Below are 24,186 nucleotides of genomic sequence, written 5' to 3'. Positions count from 1 at the left end.
AACAAAACAGCAACTGAGCATACACCTGTTGGGTTTTGACTCGCCGGCCGCTCTCTACGTTAATGAGCAGCTCACGAGAGATAATTTCCTTATATTTAAAGAAGCCATGCGTTTGAAGTAGCAGAAATCTCTTGCTGCTGTTTTTACGCGCCGTGGGATTGTGCACGTGAAGTGCAGTGGGAGAGAGGACATTTACATTATCCAGCAGCTTGATGAGCTCTCAGCGATAACGGCGCTGAGTCTGCTCTCCCCCTCTCTAGATCCAGCGCACTGGTTGCCGAAGGTACCCCTCGTGCTGCCCAAAATAGCTTTCGTAAATAAGATCTCTTATGCAGCTAACCTCTTTATTTTTATAGTTTTTAAAGGTAATTTGGGTTTTCTAGTGGAAATCTTTTTTCGTTCAAATCTAGCTTGTGCCTTCTCAATTCATATGTGCGTTTCCCAATTTACCTTATACCCCACTATTAATGCAGGTCAATACAAATAATGCAACAGCGAGCAGTCTGCTGAGAATTCTGTGCAAACAGAAAGTTGGTCTGAATATTGTCCACATAAATGCTCAAAGCTTGGTCAGAAAAATGGATGAGTTTAGGGAACTATTTGTAAGATCAAATTTTAATATGTTTCAGAAACATGGTTTGTAAGTAGCTACAGTGACGTCCCTTTTGAATGTGATGGCTACGTGTTGCATAGGTCCGATAGATTAAAGCACGCAGGTGGTGTAGCGATTTTTGTAAGCAACAAATACACTTCAAAGCTTATTAAATCAAACCCGATCGAAGGTAGAGTTGAATATTTGTTTGTGGAAGTCGTAGATCCTAGTTTCAAGTCAAAAATGTTAATCTGTTGTATTTATAGACCCCATCAAAGGACCGAATATACTGATCTCTTAGTTTCCGTATCAGACATATCTGTGGAGATCTTAACAGCAACATGATCAGAAAACAAAGTGTACAAAATGACTTTAACTTTCTTAGTCTAAACTTGGTAAACTGCCAACTACCTACGCATTTTACAAGTACCTGAAGCTCTTTGTTAGATGTTTTCTTTGTTAGTGAACCGTCAAAAATCCTTCTCTATGACCAGTTGTGTGTGCCAGCGTTCTCTAAACATGAATTGATATTTATGACATACGATTTTATCTCTGACAATTCAACACGATTTTTTTTTCTATAAATCAATCAATTTCAACAACCTACTAACTGAATTTGACAATTATGGACAAACATTTATGACTTTCTGCCCGTCCCGAAATCAAAAAATAAATTTAGACCAATTTCCATCTTGCCTTTCCTTGCAAAGTCTTTTGAGCAATTAGTTGCCCTGCAGATGCAAACTCACCTGGAGAACAATAATCTTCTAAGTTGCATGCAATCAGGTTTCAAAAAGCACAGAAGTTGTACAATGCCATTTTAAAGATATCCGAAGACATGCGCCAAAAAATCGATGACAGCAAAGTAACCCTCCTAACACTTATTGACTTTAGCAAAGCATTTGACTCGATAAACCACTAAAGACTCTGCACAAAGATTCCAACACTGTACAATTTCTCTTCAAGTGCAATAAATTTCATCCGAACATATCTCACAAACAGGGTGCAGGCCGTCGTCTCCGGGTCGCAAAAATCTTCATTTCTGCCTCTCACACAAGGAGACCCACAAGGCTCAGTTTTAGGTCCACTGCTTTTCTCGTTACATGTAAATGATCTCCCTGATTGTATTTCTGTTTGTGATGTGCACCTATATGTAGATGATGTCCAGTTATATGTTAGCCGTCCCCTAAGTCAAATTAGTGAGTATATTAGAATTAGCAACAATGAAATTAAACAAATAAATGATTGGGCTGATGCTTACGGGTTAAGACTCAATCCATCCAAATCAAAATGCATTTTAATTCATAAAAAATTAATTGACTTTAGCTGTCTTCCAAAGATTGAGGTAAAAAATGTTGAAATAGAATTTTTTAAACGAGCCACAAATCTGGGAATAGAATTGTATTTAAACCGCAGGGAGCACATAACATGTTACTCAAATAAAATTTTTGAACTTAGCTTTGAGTCATGGATTAAATTAAAAATACTCTTATTTCTGTATAAACTCCTGACTAAAAAAGAGCCGCAGTACTTAATTGAACATGTGCAACTGGCTTCATCTGCTAGAACCAACAACATTGTCTGCAAAAGATTAAAATGGGCGATGACGGAAAAACACTTTCATACAGGCTGCTCGCTATAGGAATAACCTCCCAATCAATATAAAATGTATAAGAAATGAAACGAACTTAAAAACGAACTTATAAACTATTTAAAGGGCACAAGCTAATTCTTATTCTTATTTTAATTTTAATTATATATTTTTAATGCTAATCTCATTTTGCCTCAAATTCAATTCATTTCTTTATGTTACTCATGTCACCATAACCTATTAAATGTATTAATCTGTAAATGCTAAAATTAGTATTTTTATTGTAACGTAATGTGATGTAATTGTACTTGTAAAACATAAACTCTTGCTTCAAAAAATATGGTCTTAAATAACTCCTATTTACAATTTGTGTTTTGTATTTATTACATTTAAGTTAGCAAACATCCGCCAACATAAACATAGTACCCGACTCACATCAAGTGGGAGGGGGCAAGGACAGGTGAGTTAGAATGTTTGCTACAATTAAATTAACAGAGCACTCAGAAAATATCTGAAATTTATATTGCGAATATAAAACGCGTAATGGATCATGTACCTCGAAATTCGTCTTGCAAATATCGAGGACAATAGGAGAACCGTATTTGACCCAGTAGGTAGATTAAATGTACAAGTCCAGTTATTAATATGTAAAGTAACATGACGCCATGGCAGGTCCGACGATCCTTCAGGTTCAGTAGACGCAGTCTATCTACGTAGGATGGTAGGTGACGATGAGCATCCCAGTATAAGCCACGTAAAGCAAACAAAAGGAACTGTTTCTGTACCGATTCTATAAGGTCCTGATAATTGGTTTATTATGATAAGGAGACCAAACATACGAGCAGTATTCAAGAATTGGACGTACCAAGGAAATATATAAGTGTTTCGTGGTAAAGGGGTCCTCAAATTCCTTAGACCAACGTTTAACAAAGGGAAAAACCTCTTTTGGGGTACAGTTTTCGCTCTCAGTTTTGCAATACCACGGTAGTTTATAATGTCCGATTTGCTTCCTTTTTTATGAAGTGGAATGATAAAAGATCCTTTCCAAACTTCAAACTTAGATAAATGTTTACACAAAGCATCGGAACATTTTTTATAACACAGATTTTGTAAAACATCATCCTCTCTAATTAGGGGCGTGAAAATACAGTTGGAGTGAGGGGGTCCCCAAATTCCTTAGACCAACGTTTTACAAAGGCAAAAACCCCTTTTGCTTTACTAACTATAATGCCAATGTGCTCAGAGAAATTTAAGTTGTGATTGAATAACACTCCAAGGTCTGCTACGAAATTAATGCGTTCAAGATTATTCGACCCAATAGACTATGAAGTGAGGAGAAGCCTCTTCCGATAAAAGAACATAAAGTTACATTTCGAGTTGTTTAAAAACAGCAAATTCTGGATGCACCAAGAATGCAGATTGTTGAGATCGGCTTGCAGAAGTTCATAGGAATTTGGGTTCGATAACGGAAAACAAAGTTTTACGTCGTCAGCATACATCATGACATGAGAAGAAAGAACTACTTGAGGCAAGTCATTTATGAAAATTCCAAACAGTAGGGGTCGTAGGTGGCTCCCTTGCGGAACACTTGAGGTCACGTGAACAAAGTTAGAGAATGTGCTTTTAAAAGCTACTCTCTGATTCCGGTTCGACAGGTATGTTGAAATCCACTTAGTCAACGTGATCGGGAATCCTAAGAATATTAGTTTTTTCAATAATTACTGATGGTCCACGGAATCGAAAGCCATACTGATGTCCGTAAAAATAACATCAGTTTGATTTAAGAAGATTTGTAGTCGTTGGCCTTCGTTTCATAAAGCCATGCTGAGTTGGGGACATTACTGAGCTGCATTGGTGCTGTAGCCGAGCGGTAATAAGCTGTTCAAAAAGGTTGGGGATCGCGCTCAGCTTTGCAATACCGAGGTAGTTTGTAATGTCCGATTTGCTTCTCTTTTTATGAAGTGGAATGATAAAAGATTCCTTCCAAACTTCAAGAAAATACGAATGTAGATAATGGCTTACACAAAGCATCGGCACATCGGCCCGAAGAGAAAGACGTCTTGATTGTTAACAGATTTTGTAAAACATCATCCTCACTAATTAGGGGCGTGAAAATACAGTTGGAGTGAGGAAGAGGGTATGGGTAGGATGAAGTGTTATCGTAACTAAAAGACGAGTATGTGGACTGGAAAAATTTTGCAAATAAGTTCGCAATGTCAGAGACACTAGAGGCGGATTTCGTATCAAGGTAAAGGCAAAATGGAAATTGTTGCTATATTCGCTTCGAATTAACAAATGCGTAGAGCTGCTTATCTGCAACACTTTAGATAACTGTTGTAACATTCGGAATTGAGGACTTAGAAATTTGAACGAACAATTAGATACCTCGAATGGTCAACTTGCAGTCCGCTTCGCTTAAATTTCTTAAAATGTCTGGAAATGGAGTTTTTCAGGAAAGAGAGTCTTCGAGAGAACCACGGTGGCTAATGAGACGCATTTGCAGAGGGAAATGAGGGAACGAACGTATCGAAAGCTGAATAGAAAATACCATAAAGCTGCTCTACAATGTGTAAGGGATCATCGTTCAAAACGACAAATCGAGTTCCGATAAATGCTTATTCATTTCATCGGTTTCGGGAGATGACAGTAATGGAGCTGATGCGTCGAAAGTGACCTCAAGTGTAAGATGGTATGCGTCTTCAGGATTGGAGAGAGGGCTAATTCGAGTTACGTAAGCATTGGCGAGCTCCGAGACAAAATTAAGGTCTAAAACTTTTCTGGAGCAGTTCAAGACTGAGTTAAGATGTCTTTATGAAAGATCAAAAAGACCGTGAACAACCTCATGGGCCGTGGTGGGAACGAGAGCAATTGAATCAGTTGATTGCATCCAAGATATGAAGGTAGAGGCTAAGATCAGAACAAGGGGGAATATACGAGCATGATATAAAAACGAAATAATCGTGCAGCTTAATCTGAACTGCAACAAACTTTATTATGCTGTCCGTATTAATGATCGGATCGCGTTCAGAGACAAGTTCGGACTTGACGGCAATAAGAACACCACTGCCAAGACGCATTGTGCGGTCACATCTGTATATAACATAATTTCCAGCATATATTTCAGACACAGAGGAATTAAGCCACGTTTCGGTAAAAGCAATCACATTGGCATCGAAGGAGACACTGTTGACGTGCAGCTTACTAAGTTCTGGTACTGTAGGGAAAAAGAATTATTTAGTTTTTTGGAACGTTGGCCCATGGTCTCGAGGATTAAGCATGTTTACGCACTCGTGAACAATAACATATTCAGGCCATATAGAAACCTCCAGAGCCTTATTAAGATGTTCCTCAGGAAGTCCAATTTTAAACAAAGATAATTCACGTCTTTGCTGTAACTTGAACTTCAAGACGCTTATTTAGGCTCGAAGAACATTCAGTTTGCTGCTCAGGTAGTTTTTGACGTGATCTTCAAAAGCACCAGGACTAAGGCGGGAGACAAAAATAAGCTTCTTTAGTGCAACGCCCCATAAAGGCTTAGGTTCCAGATGAGCGTCTCCATTTAAGGTTGACTGAGGTGGTTCCGTGTTCGTATTAGAAGGCGTCAAAATTATGCCAAAACCAACTGCAGCGGATCAGAAGGTGCGAGTCGATCGGGCGGTCCAGAATAGGCAGCGGCGGGTGAAGGACCAGAGGAAGCGTTTGCCGTGCGTCCGTCAGCAACATCAGTAGAGGCCATCCTGGTAGTTAAACGGCTTTTAAAGTTGGATTCAGCCTTTTCAAACCTAGTGGAAAAGTCCTTAACACCGGCGAATAAAGACTGGTACTCCAGATCGGCTTGCCTTACAAAAGCCATAATATCGACTTTAATATGCTGCCAACTGGGGCAGGTCTAATCCAGGTTAGAATTGGATTTAGTCCGGTGCCCAAGATCGGCACATTGAGGGCGAGCAATGTAGTCACACATCCAGCAACCAATTGTGGGATGTCGAGAGGAGATTTTACGATTTAAAATGCAAGGCTTGATGCATCAGGCAGACATAGTAAATTGTTATGTTGTAGTCTGATATATACGCGTATAGAAACCACGTAGGATGTAGAAGCGCGGCTTGCAGTTGGGACAGTGATAAGCTTTACGCGCGATGTGAGTGTTCGCGACGAAACGATGAGCAAGCAAATGCACCAACAACAAAACACAAGTGAAGAAGTTTGCGGTAAACTTAAGAATAGTGTAAAGCAACAAAGCAAACACGAAAAACGTTTTCAGATAATGTAATTATGCAAATTACGTATAAGTCATTGTGTTTTTGCGATCAAAACTTTTCGTTATGATGACGATCACCGAAAACTCGTCAAAATTACAAAAATCGATGTAGCTTACACGGGTAAAATTTGATCAGATGGAGGAGCGATAAAAATACACGTCCGACAACGTCAAGGAATCACTGGAATTGAGATAAAAAATAACAATAACAAAATTAAGGAGAATATTTTATAAGGTACAGCACATTGAGTTCAATTTTTTTGTAATACTTATCACAATGTATTTAGTAATGCATTAAAGAATCTATAAATCCATTCAATACATAAAAAACCAATCTGTATTTAATGATATTAAGAAAATGCGTTCATTTACATGCTGGTCTGTCATACGACTGCGTCACATACATCACACTTTATAGTAGAGGTCAACCTTTTTGACGAAACGGAACTAGCCGGCGTAATCAGACAAATTAATGCCACCGTCGCTAGCTTAGGCAAAGTTGACATTTCCAAGACGAGAATTCTATTGGATTTTCTGAACCATAGTAGCATTTCCTTTTTAGGGTCTGTAAACTACAGACTCTCGGAGTTCTATTGTCCTTTTGTGCTTTGTGCTTATCTTTTAGGTGGGAAGTCAGGTTGCCTGTGTTTTCAATTGTTTTGATATCCTCAATTTTACGATTTTAGCTTACCGGCTTATACTGATATTCGATATATCGGCTCAAAAAATATGGCAATAAGAACATGTTTTTCCGAGAAAAAATGTCGACATTTTGATATTTTTCCCACATTCCTACCAGTTTTGGAGTTTCGTCAACTTTAAATCATGTTTAACACAAAATTTTGTATTTAAATAATATTTGTTTGACTCGTGATTAATATCAAAAAGGGATATCGTTATGAATTTTTGGTCTATAGGCTGTCTTACACACAAAACAAGCCACAGCAAATTCAGTTCGCTTAATTTTTTTTTAATATAATATTTTTTTATAAATTAAGCAACCAAGAATATATTGTTATTATAAATTGAAAAACAGACACTGTACTTACCCGCACTGACAGCTCTTTTGTTAAGAAATAAGAATGTAAATGAAAGAACCATTTCAAGTGCACTTTCTTCATTAAAATAGACATAAATTATAGCAAATAGAATTTAAAGAAAAAACGATTATTATAAATTATTATTATACAAAAATGCAAAACAAAACGATAATAAAATATTTTGTTGTTGTAGTTTTATTAATTTTATTAATAAAAAGCTTACAAACCATTCTCATTCTCATTCATGCTCTTGTACATTGAAAGTAACAAAAAAATAATGACATAATCTAAATGATAATAACCATTTACCCCCAAGGATTAATAATTAAATATTTTGTAAAATTTGCAAAGTGTTACACAACAAATATTGATTTGGGTTTCCTAATTCAAACCCGAGGAATAGCAACGACAATGAATAAGATCTTTTGTGAAAATTTTCAACAATACAAAAAAGTTAACCACCCCATGAACCCAGGTTCCTTATGCCATTTATAAACAATTTATCCAACTTCAATCTTAGCGAAGTTTTCGCATTTGTTTTTGCCTTTGGCTTTGAGGTCCTCTCTTAATTCCCCAGCCGAGATAAACAATTCAAACTTGAAGTAAACAACAGCTGCTGACATTTCTATTCCAAAGCCAAATAAATTGCATTGGTCAGCTTTTTGTATTATAAGCTTTTACTAAAAACAAAAAAAGGAACTTCTGAAGCTCCAGAAAAGGCATCTGGGCGAGGTTCTTTGAATTAGATTTAAGATTTTATCGGCAGTCGTATTTTGACCCGAACCGAGATCAGTATAAGTTTTACTTTAATTCAATGTCATGCAAGACATATGTGTAAAATAATTTTAATAAAGGTTTAACATCATATAGTTTTTGGAAATAAAATTTATATTTGTTTTTTCTATAAATTTCCGGGGAAATAATTCATTTACATACATGTTTCTTATATTGTGTGAGGACAATTTTATTCTATTTTTATTCCTTTTTGGGGAATGTGAATGTTTTGAAATTGTGGGCCTTTACCAAAAACATATTTATATTGCAAATTGGTTTTCGTGACTTATATCCATAATAACATTATTTGCCTAGTTAAATTATGTTCTGTGCACGAAATTAAATTTCTTTAAAATAATTTTTGGACGTCCAGTTTTGCTAAAATGACCCCTTAAGTCTCTAACAATCTGCATTAACATATGTATCTTCATTACATTGGCTTGAACAATGTTCCTGTAGGGCTGGAAGGAGAGTAGTCGCTGATGGCTGACTGTGAATAATTAGAAGAATAACTAAGAAAGTTTTATTTAAAGTGAAGTTTTTTTACCTGTCTAAAAACCTGAAATATGAACCTGGTGCCGAGTTAGATCTTCCCGCCCGGACAAATCTTTCTATACGCGAGCCACTTGGTTCTGGGGATTTTTCAGAGGATCCTTTTGTGAATGGATTACCAAATGAATGTTTTTTTAACATGGTTTTTATTAATATAAGTGTGTCTAATTTTGGAATGCTGCGAATGACGGAGTTTATGTCTTCATCATCAACTTGTACCAAGCAACAGTTTTCTTCTTCTGTGGGCAATGGAAAGTCCCCATCAGAGGTAACCCAGTTATTAACCTATAAATAATATAATATAAATTATTATTATTGGAGCAAAAATTATTTTTGTATACCTTTAACTGTGGAACTGTTATTCTGAGTTTAACGTCTTTTTCCAACATTTGAACTAAGCAATTTCTTAAATTTTCAGTAACTAAATGATTTTTTGGAAATGTAACACAATCATGTTTAATTTTTTCGTACAATAAGGGAACGGAATCAGCTAAAAAGGGCACATTTCCAAATATTAAGGAATATAGAGTTGCACCTAAAGCCCAGACATCTGCTGCTTTTCCACAATATTCGTTCTAAATTAAATTTATATTAAAAATTATAAAATTTTAAATTTTATATTATTTAATGAATACTATACCTGTCCTAAGATGAGGGTTTCGGGTGCTCTAAAGGCTGGAGTTCCAGCCGTCGATCCATTGCTTATTTTTGCATCTTCTCCGAGAAATTCATTGCACACACCAAGATCTGCTATTTTGACATGTCCACATTCAGTTAATAATAAATTTCCAGGCTTGATGTCGGCATGAATAATTTTTTGATGGTGCACTGTTTAAAGAAAAGTTATTCAAATATACATAAGTTCCTTGCAAGATATTTGTAATGTTAAACATATGTTTTCTTTGGCTAGCCAAAGTTTGGAATTTTTAATATCTTAATAAAGTAAATGGACCAATTTTTAAACCAGTATTTTTTTTTAGCCTACTCGATAGTTTAAAATTTCAACAAGAGAGAACGGTTTAGAGAGAGTGACAGTAAATACTTTCACGACTTTTGGGCGTTAGAGTGGGCGTGGATTCGTTTTGAAATAAACTTGCGCTGCATAGGAACTTTAAAAATTTGCATGCCAAGCTTTTATAGTTCCGTTCATACAAACGGACAGACAATAGATGTTCCTCAATTACAGGGTATTTTTGCATCTTACATAAAAATGTGTTGAAAAGGTTTGTTGTTGTTGAAATGCAATTGGCCCAAGTCCTAGGTTAGTTCCCTCGAACACCAGTTGTAACTAGGTGGAGTCCTTTATACATATGACGCCCTTAAAGAAATTGTGCGACTCAAAGATCATTTCGACGACCTATGAATGTATCCAAACTGAAGACCAGCGAATTTGAATATTTGTAGAAGTACTGCAAGTTAATGGAACCTTTGGCAATTTTCTTCAAGGTGAACAAACTATGTTTTATGGTTATTTTGTTCCTACAATTTTAACACTGAAGGTAAAATGGTGCGTCCGAGGACCTAAAACTTCCAAATGGTAAAACAGTAGACATAGTTAAAGCGCTGGAGGAAACATGTCACCGAAATGCAATGATGCTTTTGTCCCAGCGATTTTTTGTCCATCAAAAAAGCTGAAGTTTCTACCGGCTTTGTATCATACTGCAGCGGAGTGGACAGAGAAAACAAATGCATCAGTATATGAGTATATTTTGACAAATCTATTCGAACATATACAAGAAAACAGTACTTGAATTTCTTTGATTTATTGATTTATTTAGGTTATAGGCAACCTCTAAAGTAAATAAAAATTAAACCGCAAATTCTTAAGAAGAGGAAGGTCGTACTTTGTTTATTTTGATCATAAGTGGATTACAAAAACTACAAGTTATTTAGACATTGACGAAATATACAATTGTATAACGAATCTACTGAGAATACTTTTAGTCTACCAAACACAATATATTTGATATTGGGAAGGCATAAGAAGGTCATTGTAAAAAAAACATATATACAAATGTTTTGTATGTATGTTATCAGTGTTGCTGCTTTGCTGTTAGTTACAGTTATGAGCGTAGGTATGAGCTACGGCAGGCGTCGAATTTGGGAAGTCTTTGGAAGTCGCAGTCGGGAAAGTTAATGCGTTCCACTGCTGGATGACTTTGCTTATAGTCGCTTTTGTTTTAATTTAGCAGCGTAAGTCTATAAAGTAGCAAGCAAACGATTGTGAATTGTTTACTTATTTTCATTTGCTTTGACATTAGAGCAACGATTGGCACACGACATAACCCAAATAGCTAATAATCGCTTTTCTTTATTTATTTATTTAAGATCCAAGGCATCAATGGCTTTGTCCAAAAAGCTGGGATTTAGTCTTAAATTCTCAAGAAAATCTTGGCCTAAGCGATTGCGGTGGTCAGTAAGGACCAGTCTTAGGGTAGAGAAGGTTCCTTCAATCGACATCTGTTACAAAATAAAGAAATTAATTAATTATAAGTAAACTTCAATAATTCATAGATTATCTAACCTGAATTGGCGTACGGCATAACAAACATAAATAATTGCTTATAACTAGTCGGTGTACTGTTTTACCTTCCAAAACGATAATACGTCTATTTTAATCCTTTGATAAGGAAGTAGAAGATTTTCAATTTTCGTATATATGTACGTCCAATACACTGTTTTCTCCCGTCCAATACACTGTTTTTTCTTAACACCTTGTGATAAGTATGCATCTAGTAATGCGTCTTCCATGTCAAAAAAAAAAAACGCTGTCTATTTGGTTTGAGCTGGAGCTCGGGGTTTGGGCACAAATTTCCAGTAGAGCTAAGCCTGTATAGTCTATCCCAAATGGATTTCAATTTCAGTATGCTGAAAACGGGGATCCAAAAACAAGCAGGAAACTACGAACTTTGTATTTAACAAAATTTTTGTTCGTTTTTCTATACAATCTAAAATTTGTTCTCCAAAAACTTTTTTTAAAGCATGACTTGAATCTTTTACTATTGTTTCTGTAGATATTTTCAGCGTAAGCCACTGGTCGTAAAAGTTACTGTAGTGTAATTATTCCTCTTCAAATTTTTTTTTATTGTTTTATGCAATGGATTGAAAACGTGTCAATAGCTCTCAATAAAAGCCCAAAACGAGGAATCCATGTAAAAAAGTTCTTTATCATTAATTTTTAATTGATTCAATTATTTAAAATATCTTTGGCATCCAATAAGCTTTTCAACATGTCCTACGTTGATCCCCATCTGGTCGGGCATAATTGTGGCATTTTCAATTTTTTTAACTTAAAAATTTTAGAATATTCGTTTGACGTTTTTCTTTTGTCATATTTCGACAATTAAACAATCTAGCGAGTAAGTCAGATGACTTAATTACGTCCAGCGCAACCAGCTGGGCTGTATGTTCGGCAGAACGACATACCTGTGTATTGCCGACTAGTACATTTGGCACCTTTTTATTGACTTAATTTTTTAAGTAATCGTCGTTGCTGCAGTCTTCGTTGTCCTAATTAAGTGGTTGCTCGGATACAAATGATACGATTTTGGTTGCTTTAAGCATACATATTTGCACCGTTATCAGACGTATTGGAGATGATTTGATTTATTATAAATATAGCACTTCAGCGGGAAGATTTTTGGCTCCACTTAATCCTGCCCATCTTAACTCAACCCTTCTTAGCTCGAATTCAAAACATTGAAAGGAATGCCGTCTTCCGTTACTAGCCCGATAATAAGACCTTATTATATATATCTTATTATTTTTTAGACGCCGTTTCAATGTTTTTCAAATTTCTGCAGCTTTTGTAAATTCGTTTTTATATCCATGCTGAGGGTATTATAATTTCAGTCAGACTTTTGTAACACAGTGAAGGAGATATTTCCGACCCTATAAAGTATAAAATATTCTTGATCAGCATCACAAGGAGAGTCGATCTAGCCATGCCCGTCTGTCCGTCCGTTTCTACTCACACTAGTCTCTCAGTTTTAAAGCTTTCTGCATGAAACTTTCCCAAAAGTTGTCTTTCTATTGCAGGTAGTGCATAAGTCGGAACGAACCGGATCGGAGAACTATCGCATATAGCTCCCATAGGATCTACCGGAAAAAGAAATGAAAAAAATTATAACTTTGCTGTTTTTTAATTTTTTTGTAGTTCTTTGACATATAGTAATGGTTAAATATATCAGAATTACGGTTTGAATATTTGAAGCTCCCATAGAAACAATAAAAATATTAAAAATAAATAAAAATAAAAAAATTTTATTTTGTAATTTTTTTTAGAAATTTTTTTTTACTAATTACAGTTTAGAATTACGCTTTTAATTTTATTAATATCGGAAAACGATATCATATAGCTGTCATAGGAACTATCGAATAATTGAGCTGCAAATCATTATATGTTGTTTCAATGCTTTTAAGCATATACGCAAGTAAATCATAATTTTAATACTTTCAAGAATATTTATTTTTTGAAGTAGCTTCAAGGGTATACGAACTTCGGCTTGCCGAAGTTTGCTTTCTTTCTTGTTAAGTTTGTAACTCTATTTTTTTTTTAACTTTTGAATATAATGCATATTGCTTGACAACTTCCGAAAGTCGATACCTGCCGCAGCAAAAGCAAAGCAGAAAGCAATGAAACGAAAAGCAGCAATTGTTGCTGCTTTCTGTTTTTCTCGCTTTTTGATTTTTGCAATTGCTTCGACTGCGACTTGTGCTTTTTTTTCAAGCGCAGAAGCAGAAGCAACAGCTCATTTTAAAAAGTCGCCCTCAGTTAAAGCAGCGAATAGCAAAAATTTTGCGACTTTTGCTACTTCGACTGCAGTTATTTAATCATTTTTTAATATTTTAATAATTTAAAACTTTTTTGTCATAACAACGTTTAATGAAAAGTATTATTAGCATTTTTTTTTTTTCCAAAAATAATGAATGTTTTTCTTTTAGCATTAGCATGATAAATTACACTGGTTGATAAATTTTATTTGATGAAATCCTTTAGAGATAAAATCTTTATTCCAAAAATGCATTTCAAAAATTATTGTATGGTGGTACCCTAATTTTTAAAGTGTAAATAACGTTTTTCACCTTCTTTCAGGCCAATTTTATTTTGTATCTCCACTTCTGCTTAACCATTTCCTTTCATCGACAGTTTGACTTTCATTTCAACATTTCCATTTTATATATACGACAAATCAGAAGGATTTAAAGTGCTGGAAGGCAAAGTAAAGGATTGCTTTTATTAAATCAGCCCAACTCAGCGGAGAAAGCCTGTGGTAAGATCGGAAATTTGAAATGCTGTTGTCCATTTTCAATAAAAGTGTCATGACGGTTCGTAGCGTTGGGTCATTAACTTATATCAATTATTGCGCCCTTTTACTGTTAATTAACATAGAATGCGCTCTCCATCTCTGTTATACCATGTTACCAGATAAATTAGAAGAAGATAGTAAAAGAGAATAGGAAAAAACCAAGACTTCAATTGTAACCTTCGGACGAGGAAGTTGAGTGCAGCCAATTTTTCCACATGTCATCATTAAAAACATACTTAAAACTAGCACTGCCTGACTTCTTATTCATACTCAAAAAAAAGCTCTTGTTTAAACATTTGGCGACCGTCACAGGACTATGTTAGTTTAAGAGCTAAGTCGCGTGGTGGTTTAGATTATGTTTTCTGCCGCTTAACTTTCCTCCTGGTTATCGCACGTGCTGATACGGCTCGCCCTGAGCTCTTCTAGGGTCCTTGGCTTGTTAACGTAAACCTTTGACTTCAAATATTCCCACAAGAAGAAGTCAGGCGGCGTCAAATCGGGCGAACGCGGTGGCTATTTTTTGCTTATTTACGGTCCCATTCAATGTGAAATGGGCTTCATCGGACATCATAATTTGGTTCCAAAATTGATCGTCATCTTCGGACATTTCGATGACTCTCGCGTGGCGTGTATTGTTTCATGGTAAAAATCTGCTTGGACTGACGCTTCAAACGCGGTATGTCATTAAGCGATCTGGCATCTCTGTCAAAAGTTATGGCGTCGTCAGATGGGTCCGTCGAATATGGGCAACCCTGTAGTCGTCTCGCTCATACCTGCATACCATGTATGCGTTTGTGTTACGCACAGCATTGTCGGATCGAATTTGCGTAAAGTCAAATACAATTAGCATGGCGTCAATTGAACAGCTTAAAACTTATCGTTTAAGTGCTCGCAAGAATCTCACTCGTATTGCCAAATGAGTGGATCCCGGCTTTAACTTAACCCCGTTGGAGCTATCATGCCGCTTGTCTTCATCTTGGAATTGTATTTCAAAATCGAAATTTCTATACAGGAATCCGTGGAGCAATGGGATCCAGCAGAGCTTAATCGCAATTATTGTAAGGAATTGGAGGAGGTGTTTATCCACGCAAAGGTCACTATTAAGGAGCAGCTTGGTCCCGACGCAAACAGCACCGGCATTAACGAAACAACTGTTAATCTGACTCAAATTACCACGGTTATCGTTGCCATTATTTGACGGCAAGTACTTCGAATACCAAAACTTCATCACATCGTTTAACCAAGTCATTGGGAATCAACTATCTCTGTAAAACATTGAGAAGTTCAACCAGTTGTTAAACTGTCTTCGAGGACCAGCTCTAAGGAAAGTTCGAGCAGTCCAAGTGACTCCGGATAATTATACAAAAGCGCTGGACCGCTTGAGGAAGCTTAATGACAATCCAACTTTAGTTTTCTTGGACAACATAGCGTCGCTTTTCGCATTGCCAACTGCCGCCAAGTTCAATGGTCCACAGTTGCGCAACCTCATTGATAATGCCTTCGCATTATACAACTAATTGCGCCCTCTGGGCACAGAATCGGAGATCACCCAAGCCATGCTCATCTCAATTGTCATGGAAAAGGTGGACCAAGAGACCAAAAGGAAGTGCAACGAGTCGGTGGATTACTCCACTTTATCTTCATGGGAAACCTGCATTCAAGTCGTGGAACGCCATTGCTAATATCTGGAATCAGGAAAAACCTACTGCTGACGTTGCCATGAGCCAACCAAGTGGCTTTAAGATCCACAACCTACAAGGTTTTTAAATGTTAAGAACTGATCAATTAACCCTAGAAAACCGTATTCATGTTCTAAAGCGCCTTAAGCTTTGCATTAATTGCTTAACGGTCATCTGCTTATTAGCGCATCATTCCTTTAACGCCTTCAACGGAATCACATCCAGATGTATCGCTAGTTACAGACGCAGTTGCCCATTCCCACAGCGGTACTCGGTCTGACTGTGTCATCATAGCCAGCGCCATCAAATCTTCGTTTTATGTTGATGACTTTCCTTGGTGGAGCCGATACAGTACAGAAAATTTATCAAATCAAAAGGGAAGTCACTGCTATTCTTAAGGACGGCCAATTCGTACTCGTGAAATGGCATTAAAATCACAGCAAGTTTGTCAAAGACACTACGATAAAATACCTTCATTTGGATAACAACACTGTTACACGCACGCTTGGCCTAAAACGGGACCAAGTGTCGGATACGTTCATATTTTCATTCTCGCCTAGGATCAACTCAGACCTTTTTACCAAGTGCACGATCCTCTCCATAGCATCCTCGCTGTTTGTTCCTTTGGGATTGGTAACAACCATCATTATAATTGCCAAAATCATCCTGCAGGAACTGTGGCTAATGAAGCTACACTAGGACAAGTCTGTTCCTCAACGCATACATACTGCTTAGATATCGCTTTTTTCATCACTCACGTCGTTGGAATCAGTAGCAGGCATTCTGTATATTCATGGATTTTGTGACGCCTATATAAGAGCGTACGGCTGCTGCATCATAACACGCCCAATAGGGATAGATGGTGTCACCAAGGTTCAGCTAATCAAATCCAAGTTCAGAATAGCACCAACCAAGAAAATTTCGTTACCTTCATTGGAACAATGTTGAGCCCAATTGCTTTCGCAACTTTTTCGGAAAATCATTGGAATATTTGCAGACACGAATCCAACCACATACTTATACTGTGACTCTCAAATAGTCTGACATTAAAATCCCAACACACTGCAACCCGGCAGACATCCTGTCCAGAGGCTCGCCAACTCCCACGGAATTGCAGCGGGCACTACATTGCATCGTTTGGAACAGTCAAGATAACCACTTCGCTCAAGAAAAGTCTTTGCTAAGAAAAGGCCTGGAACTCGCCTCCTACCCTGATACTCAATAGTACCCTTTTCTTCTACCTGCAAAAAATCATTTTACAAGACTGCTTGTTCGCCAGTATCACCTTCAAAATTATCTTGCCGGATCCAGGGTTCTCGTCGCACTATTTCACCAGCAATTCTGGGTAGTTAACGCACGAGATTTGGCGCGTCAAGTCCTTCGATCGTGCTTACGTTGCGTTCGCTATCGACCAACTCTAGAAACACACCTGATGGGACAGCTAACTAAGGAACGAATTACACAGTCTTGTCCATCCTCAAGATGCGGCATAGACTTCTGCGGGCCAGTGAACGACAAGGCTTATTTGGCAGTTTTTGTATGCTTCTCTACAAAGGCAATACATGTCGAGGTGGTATCGGACTTAACTACTGATAGCTTTCTTGCAGCACTTAAGCGCTTGATTGCTCGACGGAGACTTCCTTGGGTCATCTTCTGCGCTAACGCTACGAACTTCGCAGGAGCCAACAACTAGCTAGCGGATGTAAAACAATTTCTCTTCAAGGATGAGACAGTCCGCTCCATCAATAACTTTTACATCACGGAATTTATTCATTTCTATTTTATTCCTCCCAGGGCTCCACACTTTGGGGGAGCATGGGACGCAGCCGTCAAGCTTGTGAAAGGACTAATGAACCGCACTCTCCGAGAAAACAGACTCACTTTTAAAGAGCTAAAAACGCAGCTGCTGACGTCGAGGCCATCTTAAATTCGCGGCCTTCGACACCGCTATCGTCGGATCCAACCGACCTAGCCGCACTAACGCCTGGACACAATCACTCACTATCATGGGATCAGACAACGTTGTGGGAGTGGCTAACAATTATTTGTCGACCAGTACGGAAACTTTCACTATTACCTGTCTCTTGAATGTCAATCGCATACTTTGGGTCAAAAACGCAATTGTCCGTTTCTTATTAACTTATTTCAATTATTGGTCCCCTTTACTGTTAATTAACATAGATAGCGCTCTCCATCTCTGTTATACGATGCTACCAGATAAAACAGAAAAATAGAGTAAAAAAGTATAGAAAAAAACAAGACTTGAATTGTACCCTAATTTGTACTCAAGAAAAAGATCTTGTTTCAGCAATAAGTATTACATTTTAAAAATCGATTTTCATATAATTTTTAAATTTTGATTTTGTTGACTATTTTAAAAATATTACATTGTTAATAAACTCTCTTTTAATAAATAAAGGAATGTTATTATACCCGTTACTCGAAGATTAAAAGGCTATATTGTGTTCGTTGAAAGTGTGTAACAGGTAGAACGAAGTATTTCCGATCCTATATACCGCAGCTCGCCCGCTCCTCTGCCGCGCCTTTGGCGCCCATCTGTCGCTACTCGGCCACTGTTCGGTCGCTACTCTGGGGGTAATCGTTGCAGTATGGACACAAAACGAAATAACTGTTTGCGAGGGGAGGGGCTGCTGCACGCACTTACTTTTAGTGTTGGCTATGCAGTTCGACAGATGGCGCAACCTAAACTTCGATTGTTTTGTAGGGAAAATACGTAGTTATAAGTTTTTTAACGGGTATCTAAAAGTCGGGGAACTCGGCTATAGCTTTATTTCATGTTTGTTTTTAGCTTTTAAATAAAACAATTTAGTGGGTTTATTATAAAAAAAAAACTTAAATATATTTTTAGAAGAATTTTTTATAGTCGAATTATACTTCCATAGATTTCTGGGTTGCATTTTTAAACGCTGAATACCTCCCAAAATCGAGAAAAATGTGGTATATATTAAAAGTTTTGTAATCTCAAAAGCTATTAGGACTCGAAAATAAAAAGAAATCGTTAGTGACGTTTTCAAATTAAAACGCTAAAATGTGAACACAAAAACCTAATTTTGGCTATAATTCCGTAATTATTTTACTTGAAGAAACCGTGTTTGGATGATAGCTTGGTGTAATAAGTTGTAGAGCACGACCTTGTAGTGAAGTGAAGGCCATTGGCTTTTAGTTTTGTATGTATTTTCTTAGCTCCGACGTGTCTCGGCCACGTAAGTCGTTTGTCAAGGTGGACGCCTAAATACTTTACATCGTCGACTTGTTGGAGCTGCGTATTATTCAGAAATAGTGGAGGACACGTTTGCCTGTTGAGAGTGAATATCATATGTTTGCACTTTTGCTCATTTATTTTTATGACGAAAAGAATTGTAACAATCGCGCAACCTTTATGAACTCCAGCTTCTATTACGTACTCGTCAGATATTGTATCGTTGCATCTTACTGAAAAGACTCTATTGTAAAGGTAAGACTCAAGTAACTTGTGGCTGTTTTTAGGCAAGATCGTTTTAATTTTGTGCATTAGACCATCAAGCCAGACTGGATCGAAAGCCTGTGCGACGTTAAGGAATATTGCACTGCAGTATTCCCGATATTCGAATGCTGTCCGTATTTTTGATGTTATTCTGTTGACAAGCTCTACGGTTCCATGACTTTCTCGAAAGCCAAATTGATGTGCCGGGATAACACTGTGCGATTTCAGATATGGGATTATGCGCTTTAGAAGGCATTTTTCGAATAGTTTTGAGAGGCAGGAGAGTAAACTAATTGGTCTGTACGAAGCTGGTTGTGTACGATCTTTGCCAGGCTTCGGTATCATTATGACTACGGATTTCTACTTCTAGACAAGTATTTTTGAGTAATCAAGTCACCGCCTGGAGACTTTTAAGGTTTCAATTGCACTTTAATGACTTTAGCAACTTCGTTTGGCAGAAACATATTTGTTTCAGTCCGAATTGGAGGCAACGGTAGTGCAAACGATTCAATTGCAAAGTTTGGATGGATTACGTTGTTGTTGTTCTTGTTCTTAGAGGGTATGGCTGCTCCGCCAAAGAAAACTTCAGGTGTGGTTTGCGATGTATAGTGAACGCTTTGTTTTGTCTGAGAGAGTGCCATTGTTGCACGATGAATACGACTTTTTAGCTCCCTTTAGACAGGACAGCCTCTATAGTTTGCTGTGTTTGTTTCCACCACATTTACCACATTTTGTCATTAGTGAATTTTCTTTATTGACAGGACAAGGTGTGGAGTCGTGGCGGTCTCCACCCGCTACACGACTAAACTTAGGATTCAGAAGGACCTGTTGTGGCCGTATTTCTGTCAGCTTGTTCATTGTACTAGCCACTTCCGTTTGTGTGGCTTTTCTACGGTGATCCTACGGTGCAGAAAGTTCTGGAACTTGTGGATCGGGTGTACTTCGTTTTTCTTGGCTGACTGGCTCCAGCTCGACTTTAAAAAGGGGTTGTGGCTTTTTATTTTTGTTTATTATGTTTATCATGTTTTTGGCAAGAAATATTCGTTTTACTGGGGCTTTTGATTTTCTTCAAGCTAATTCTACAGGTTTGACTCAGACTCCGCCAAGAGCGAAAATTTAATTTTTAATTTTTATATAGCAACCCATACCAGTCCTGCCAAACCGGTGCCGCTTGTTGAATTTTGTCTTTGTCTGAAGCTTTGTTTTTGCCAGCGACGCCGGCAACTTTTGGTGGTGTTGTAGTTTTGTTGTAGTGTTTACCAATGCTGACGTAGTCGGTGCATCGACGATGAGAGGGGAGATGGGTATTGCGAGCACCAAAACTAAGCTGTTTCATTGTCGGCATTAGGTGAAATGTGGGTTTATTTGTTTTTCCCGGCTATTATATTTGCAAGGGAACTGTGCCCTTGCGATTTGGCATTGCTGCAATCGTCTTTTCGCTTTTAAGTTTTATTTTTGTTTTGTTTTTTTATTAAATTTTTAGAATTTCGCTTACGCCACTCTCGAGGAGCGATCGAAAACACGTCTGCACGTAGCAACTGTTGATTATCAATCGAAAGTTAATCTTTAATCATGGATCCAGTTTAGGGACTCCGCACAGGCGGAGTTTGAAGTCGCCTGTGACTTGCGTTGGCATGGGGTCCCACAAGTCCAGGGGGAAAATGTGAAAGCACTTTTTCACGTACTGTGCTTCTCTCTCAAACTGACCCCGCCACCTTAAGTACATTCGATTTTTCAAATGCGACCGTGAAAATTGGACCTTACAGTAGTGGATCCAATTATAATTATTAAAATAGAACAAGTGCACGATAAGGCGACACTGCTGCGTCCGATCGGGGCATACCGAAAAGAAAATAAAACGCAACTGAGCTTAAAGCTCATCGGTCTAGACTCGCCAGCGTTTATATATATAAACGAACAGCTGACCAAACCAAAATACGAAATCTTCAAGCGGGCGATGCATCTCAAGAGGCTCACTCACTCGGGCGAACTGGCTAAATGGAGATTTGCACCCCCGATGAATTAGCTGCTCTGGAAGCTGCTAGTTCTGGGACTTTAAATGATTAAATCATTTCGCGCCTGAAAGTCGTTTATATTTATATTCAATTTTTTGTGAAATTATCAGTAGTTTTATAATATTTATTTAGGATTAGAATCAGTCGCATTAATTTTATTTTGTTTCTTGGTATGGACTTGAACAAGACATGAATGTAAATGAACTTAATAAAAAGTTCTTAAGCTGCACAGTACCTGAAATCACTGATAATAAATATCTGAACCCACGATTTGTACTTGAAACTGTCTGTGCTATTAGATTTAGGTTTTTGTGTGTTAATCAGTGTGATGTCCTTCAAAGTATACTAAGAATTAAGAGTGACGCCACTGGGTCTGACAACATAAACCCTAAATTCATAAAAATTCTGCTGCCAAAAATCCTGCCATACATAACCTATACCTTTAATACTGTACTGACAAAATCTACTTATCCGGAGTGTTGGCAAGCGGCAAAAATTATTCCGATTCCTAAATCAAATAATGAGTACAGACCCATCTCCATTTTACCATACCTATCAAAGGTATTTGAGAATCTCATGGCTAATCAAATTAATAAATTTATGTCCTACAATGCAATCTTTAATAATAATCAGTCTGGTTTTAGGAAAAACAGAAACTGTACCTCAACTTTTAAAATTGCAGACGACCTATGGGAACAAATAGACGAAAACAATGTTACACTCTTAGTTTTACTGGACTATAGTAAGGCATTCGATACAGTAAACCATAATGTCCTTTGTGCAAAACTACGTAATATTTTTATGTTTTCTAAAACTTCTGTCAATCTTGTGTCTTCGTACCTACAAAATCGTCGACAATCTGTTGACCTGTCTAGCATTTCGTCTTCATATGAAAATGTTAATCGTGGTGTACCCTAGGGTCTGTGCTTGGTCCCTTATTGTTTACGTTATACGTTAATGACCTTCCCAATGTATGTGAGTTGTCCTTTAAACAGAATAAATGAGTGTATAGATGTTTGTAACAGAGGACTTGCACGTGTAAATGAGTGGGCCGGCAACAATATACTTGGGATCAACCCATCAAAATCAAATTGTCTTGCCATAAGTAAACGAAAGATAGTCTTTAATAATTTGCAGCCACTGAGTATAAATAACACGCCACTTGAGTATGTTGAAACAGCTTTTACCTGGAATGATCATATTAGAAAGTCTGTAGGGAAAACATATGGCATAATACAGACGTTATCCGTTTATACGTTTACTAATAGCTAAAACCTGCTTTGTTATGGAGTAGAAGTTTTTTCAAACACACTTTGACACTATCAGTACAAACAAAATTAAAGTTCTATTTAAATGCATATCCAGGTAAAAAAATTAAAAGTTCTATTTAAACGCATATCCAGGTATTTATAAATTGTCTGCAACTCCTAAAGCATTTGAGCGCTTTATTACTTCTCATTTGCAGCATTTGCGTTCCTCACTAATATCACCTTATCAACATGGTGTTGTTAAGCGAACCTACTTGAATTGGGATCTATTATAGTTAAAGAACTTAATATTAAAATTCAGACTGATGTTATATATACAGATTTTAGTAATGCGTTTGAATCTGTAAACCATTCTCTTCTTTTATTTAAATTATGTCAGCTCGCGTTTTCTTTTAACTTGGATTTAAAGGAGTGCCTCAGGGTAGTCATTTGAGCGCATTGCTATTTACTATATTCATCAATAATCTTCCTTCTGTCAAAACACATTCTCGAGTATTAATGTATGCTGATGATGTTAAACTTTGTTTGTCTTATAACACTATGCAATCGGGTTTTGGTTTACAGTCTGATATTGATTGTTTTCAAAAATGGTGTCAGTCCAACCTCTTAAATTTGAATTGCCTTAAATAGTAACGTAATGACTTTTTATAGGGGTACGGACCGTATATATTTGGTCAACGATTTACGAGTTCTTCTTGATCAAAAATTAAAATTCGACTGTCACATGAAGTCTTCTGTAAACAAGGCTATGAGTCTTCATGAGTTTATTTGACGATCCTTATACAACTAAATTATTGTTAACTTCCCTTGTCCGTCCTTATTTAAAATAATGCGCTCCCGTTTGGAGTCCCCAATATCAAGTACACATTGATCGTATTGAGTAGGTACAAAAAAATTTGTTCTTTTCGCCCTTAGTGGTTTTAACTGGGATCAAAACTTAAGGTTGCCTTCTTACTCAAGTACTTAGTACTAGTACTCTTGTAAATCGTAGAATTTTTATGCACAATCTTGTCAGAGGTGGTGTTGACTCCATATAACTGGTAAGCCGCTTTACTTTTGCCTTTAGAGCAACCCCCAACTCCCATCCACTTAACTTGCCAAGATGTACCTCAAATTTTAGACTGCATGAACCCTTACGTGTTCTTTGTAATAATTATAATAATCTAAATTATCAAATTTGCATTTTAACCTATATCCCTGTCTTAAAAACCACAATTTAAACATATTTGCAACGAACATAGTTTTAGTTTTTTATAAATGTTTCTATATATAACATGTTTTCCTCGCGAACTTGATAGCTAGGCTAAACGAGCCCGCGCGTAACAAGCTCTTGGTTTCGTTGGGCCACTAGTCTGTACTGTTTATAAGGCATCAACGTTCAACAATATATGTTTGGACTTGTTTCGTTAGTAAGTATCGATGAGACGACTGTTCGTGAAGGCGCGTTAAGGCTGTGGGAATGTCCGTATCAGTAATTTTTAATTAACTACTGTACTTGGTTACAATGTTTGGTAATGTTCCTGAGCTGTTACTTTCGTCGCCGTTGGTTAAGAAAGAACCAGGGATGGGATCTCGCAATCAAGCTTTTTCTATCGAGAAGTGCCATTCACGGAGAAACGCA

General features: G+C 37.1%; 1 protein-coding gene across 10 annotated transcripts in view; it reads right to left on the bottom strand.

Moving 5' to 3' along the window:
* Nucleotides 1-7,720: 7,720 nt before the first annotated feature.
* The window catches only part of LOC128264036 (calcium/calmodulin-dependent protein kinase kinase 1), a 97,108-nt gene continuing 80,642 nt past the window's right edge, over nt 7,721-24,186 (bottom strand). For 8 of the 10 annotated variants that reach the window (XM_052999325.1, XM_052999318.1, XM_052999321.1 and 5 more), the window contains 4 exons: nt 9,451-9,638; nt 9,152-9,385; nt 8,806-9,095; nt 7,723-8,748 (listed from right to left, as the gene is read on the bottom strand). In XM_052999325.1, the coding sequence (XP_052855285.1) occupies nt 8,658-8,748; nt 8,806-9,095; nt 9,152-9,385; nt 9,451-9,638 (803 nt within the window). In that variant the 3' untranslated portion in view covers nt 7,723-8,657. Of the gene's footprint in view, nt 8,749-8,805; nt 9,096-9,151; nt 9,386-9,450; nt 9,639-12,236; nt 12,702-12,784; nt 12,909-24,186 lie in introns of those variants that run through there. The other 2 variants (XM_052999326.1, XM_052999335.1) reach the window with 2 other exon arrangements.

The sequence above is a fragment of the Drosophila gunungcola genome, unplaced genomic scaffold (genome assembly GCF_025200985.1).
Source record: "Drosophila gunungcola strain Sukarami unplaced genomic scaffold, Dgunungcola_SK_2 000053F, whole genome shotgun sequence".
In the NCBI taxonomy this organism is placed as follows: domain Eukaryota; kingdom Metazoa; phylum Arthropoda; class Insecta; order Diptera; family Drosophilidae; genus Drosophila; species Drosophila gunungcola.
Note: the sequence above shows the minus strand (reverse complement) of the source record. Positions and strands in the feature narration are given on the sequence as shown.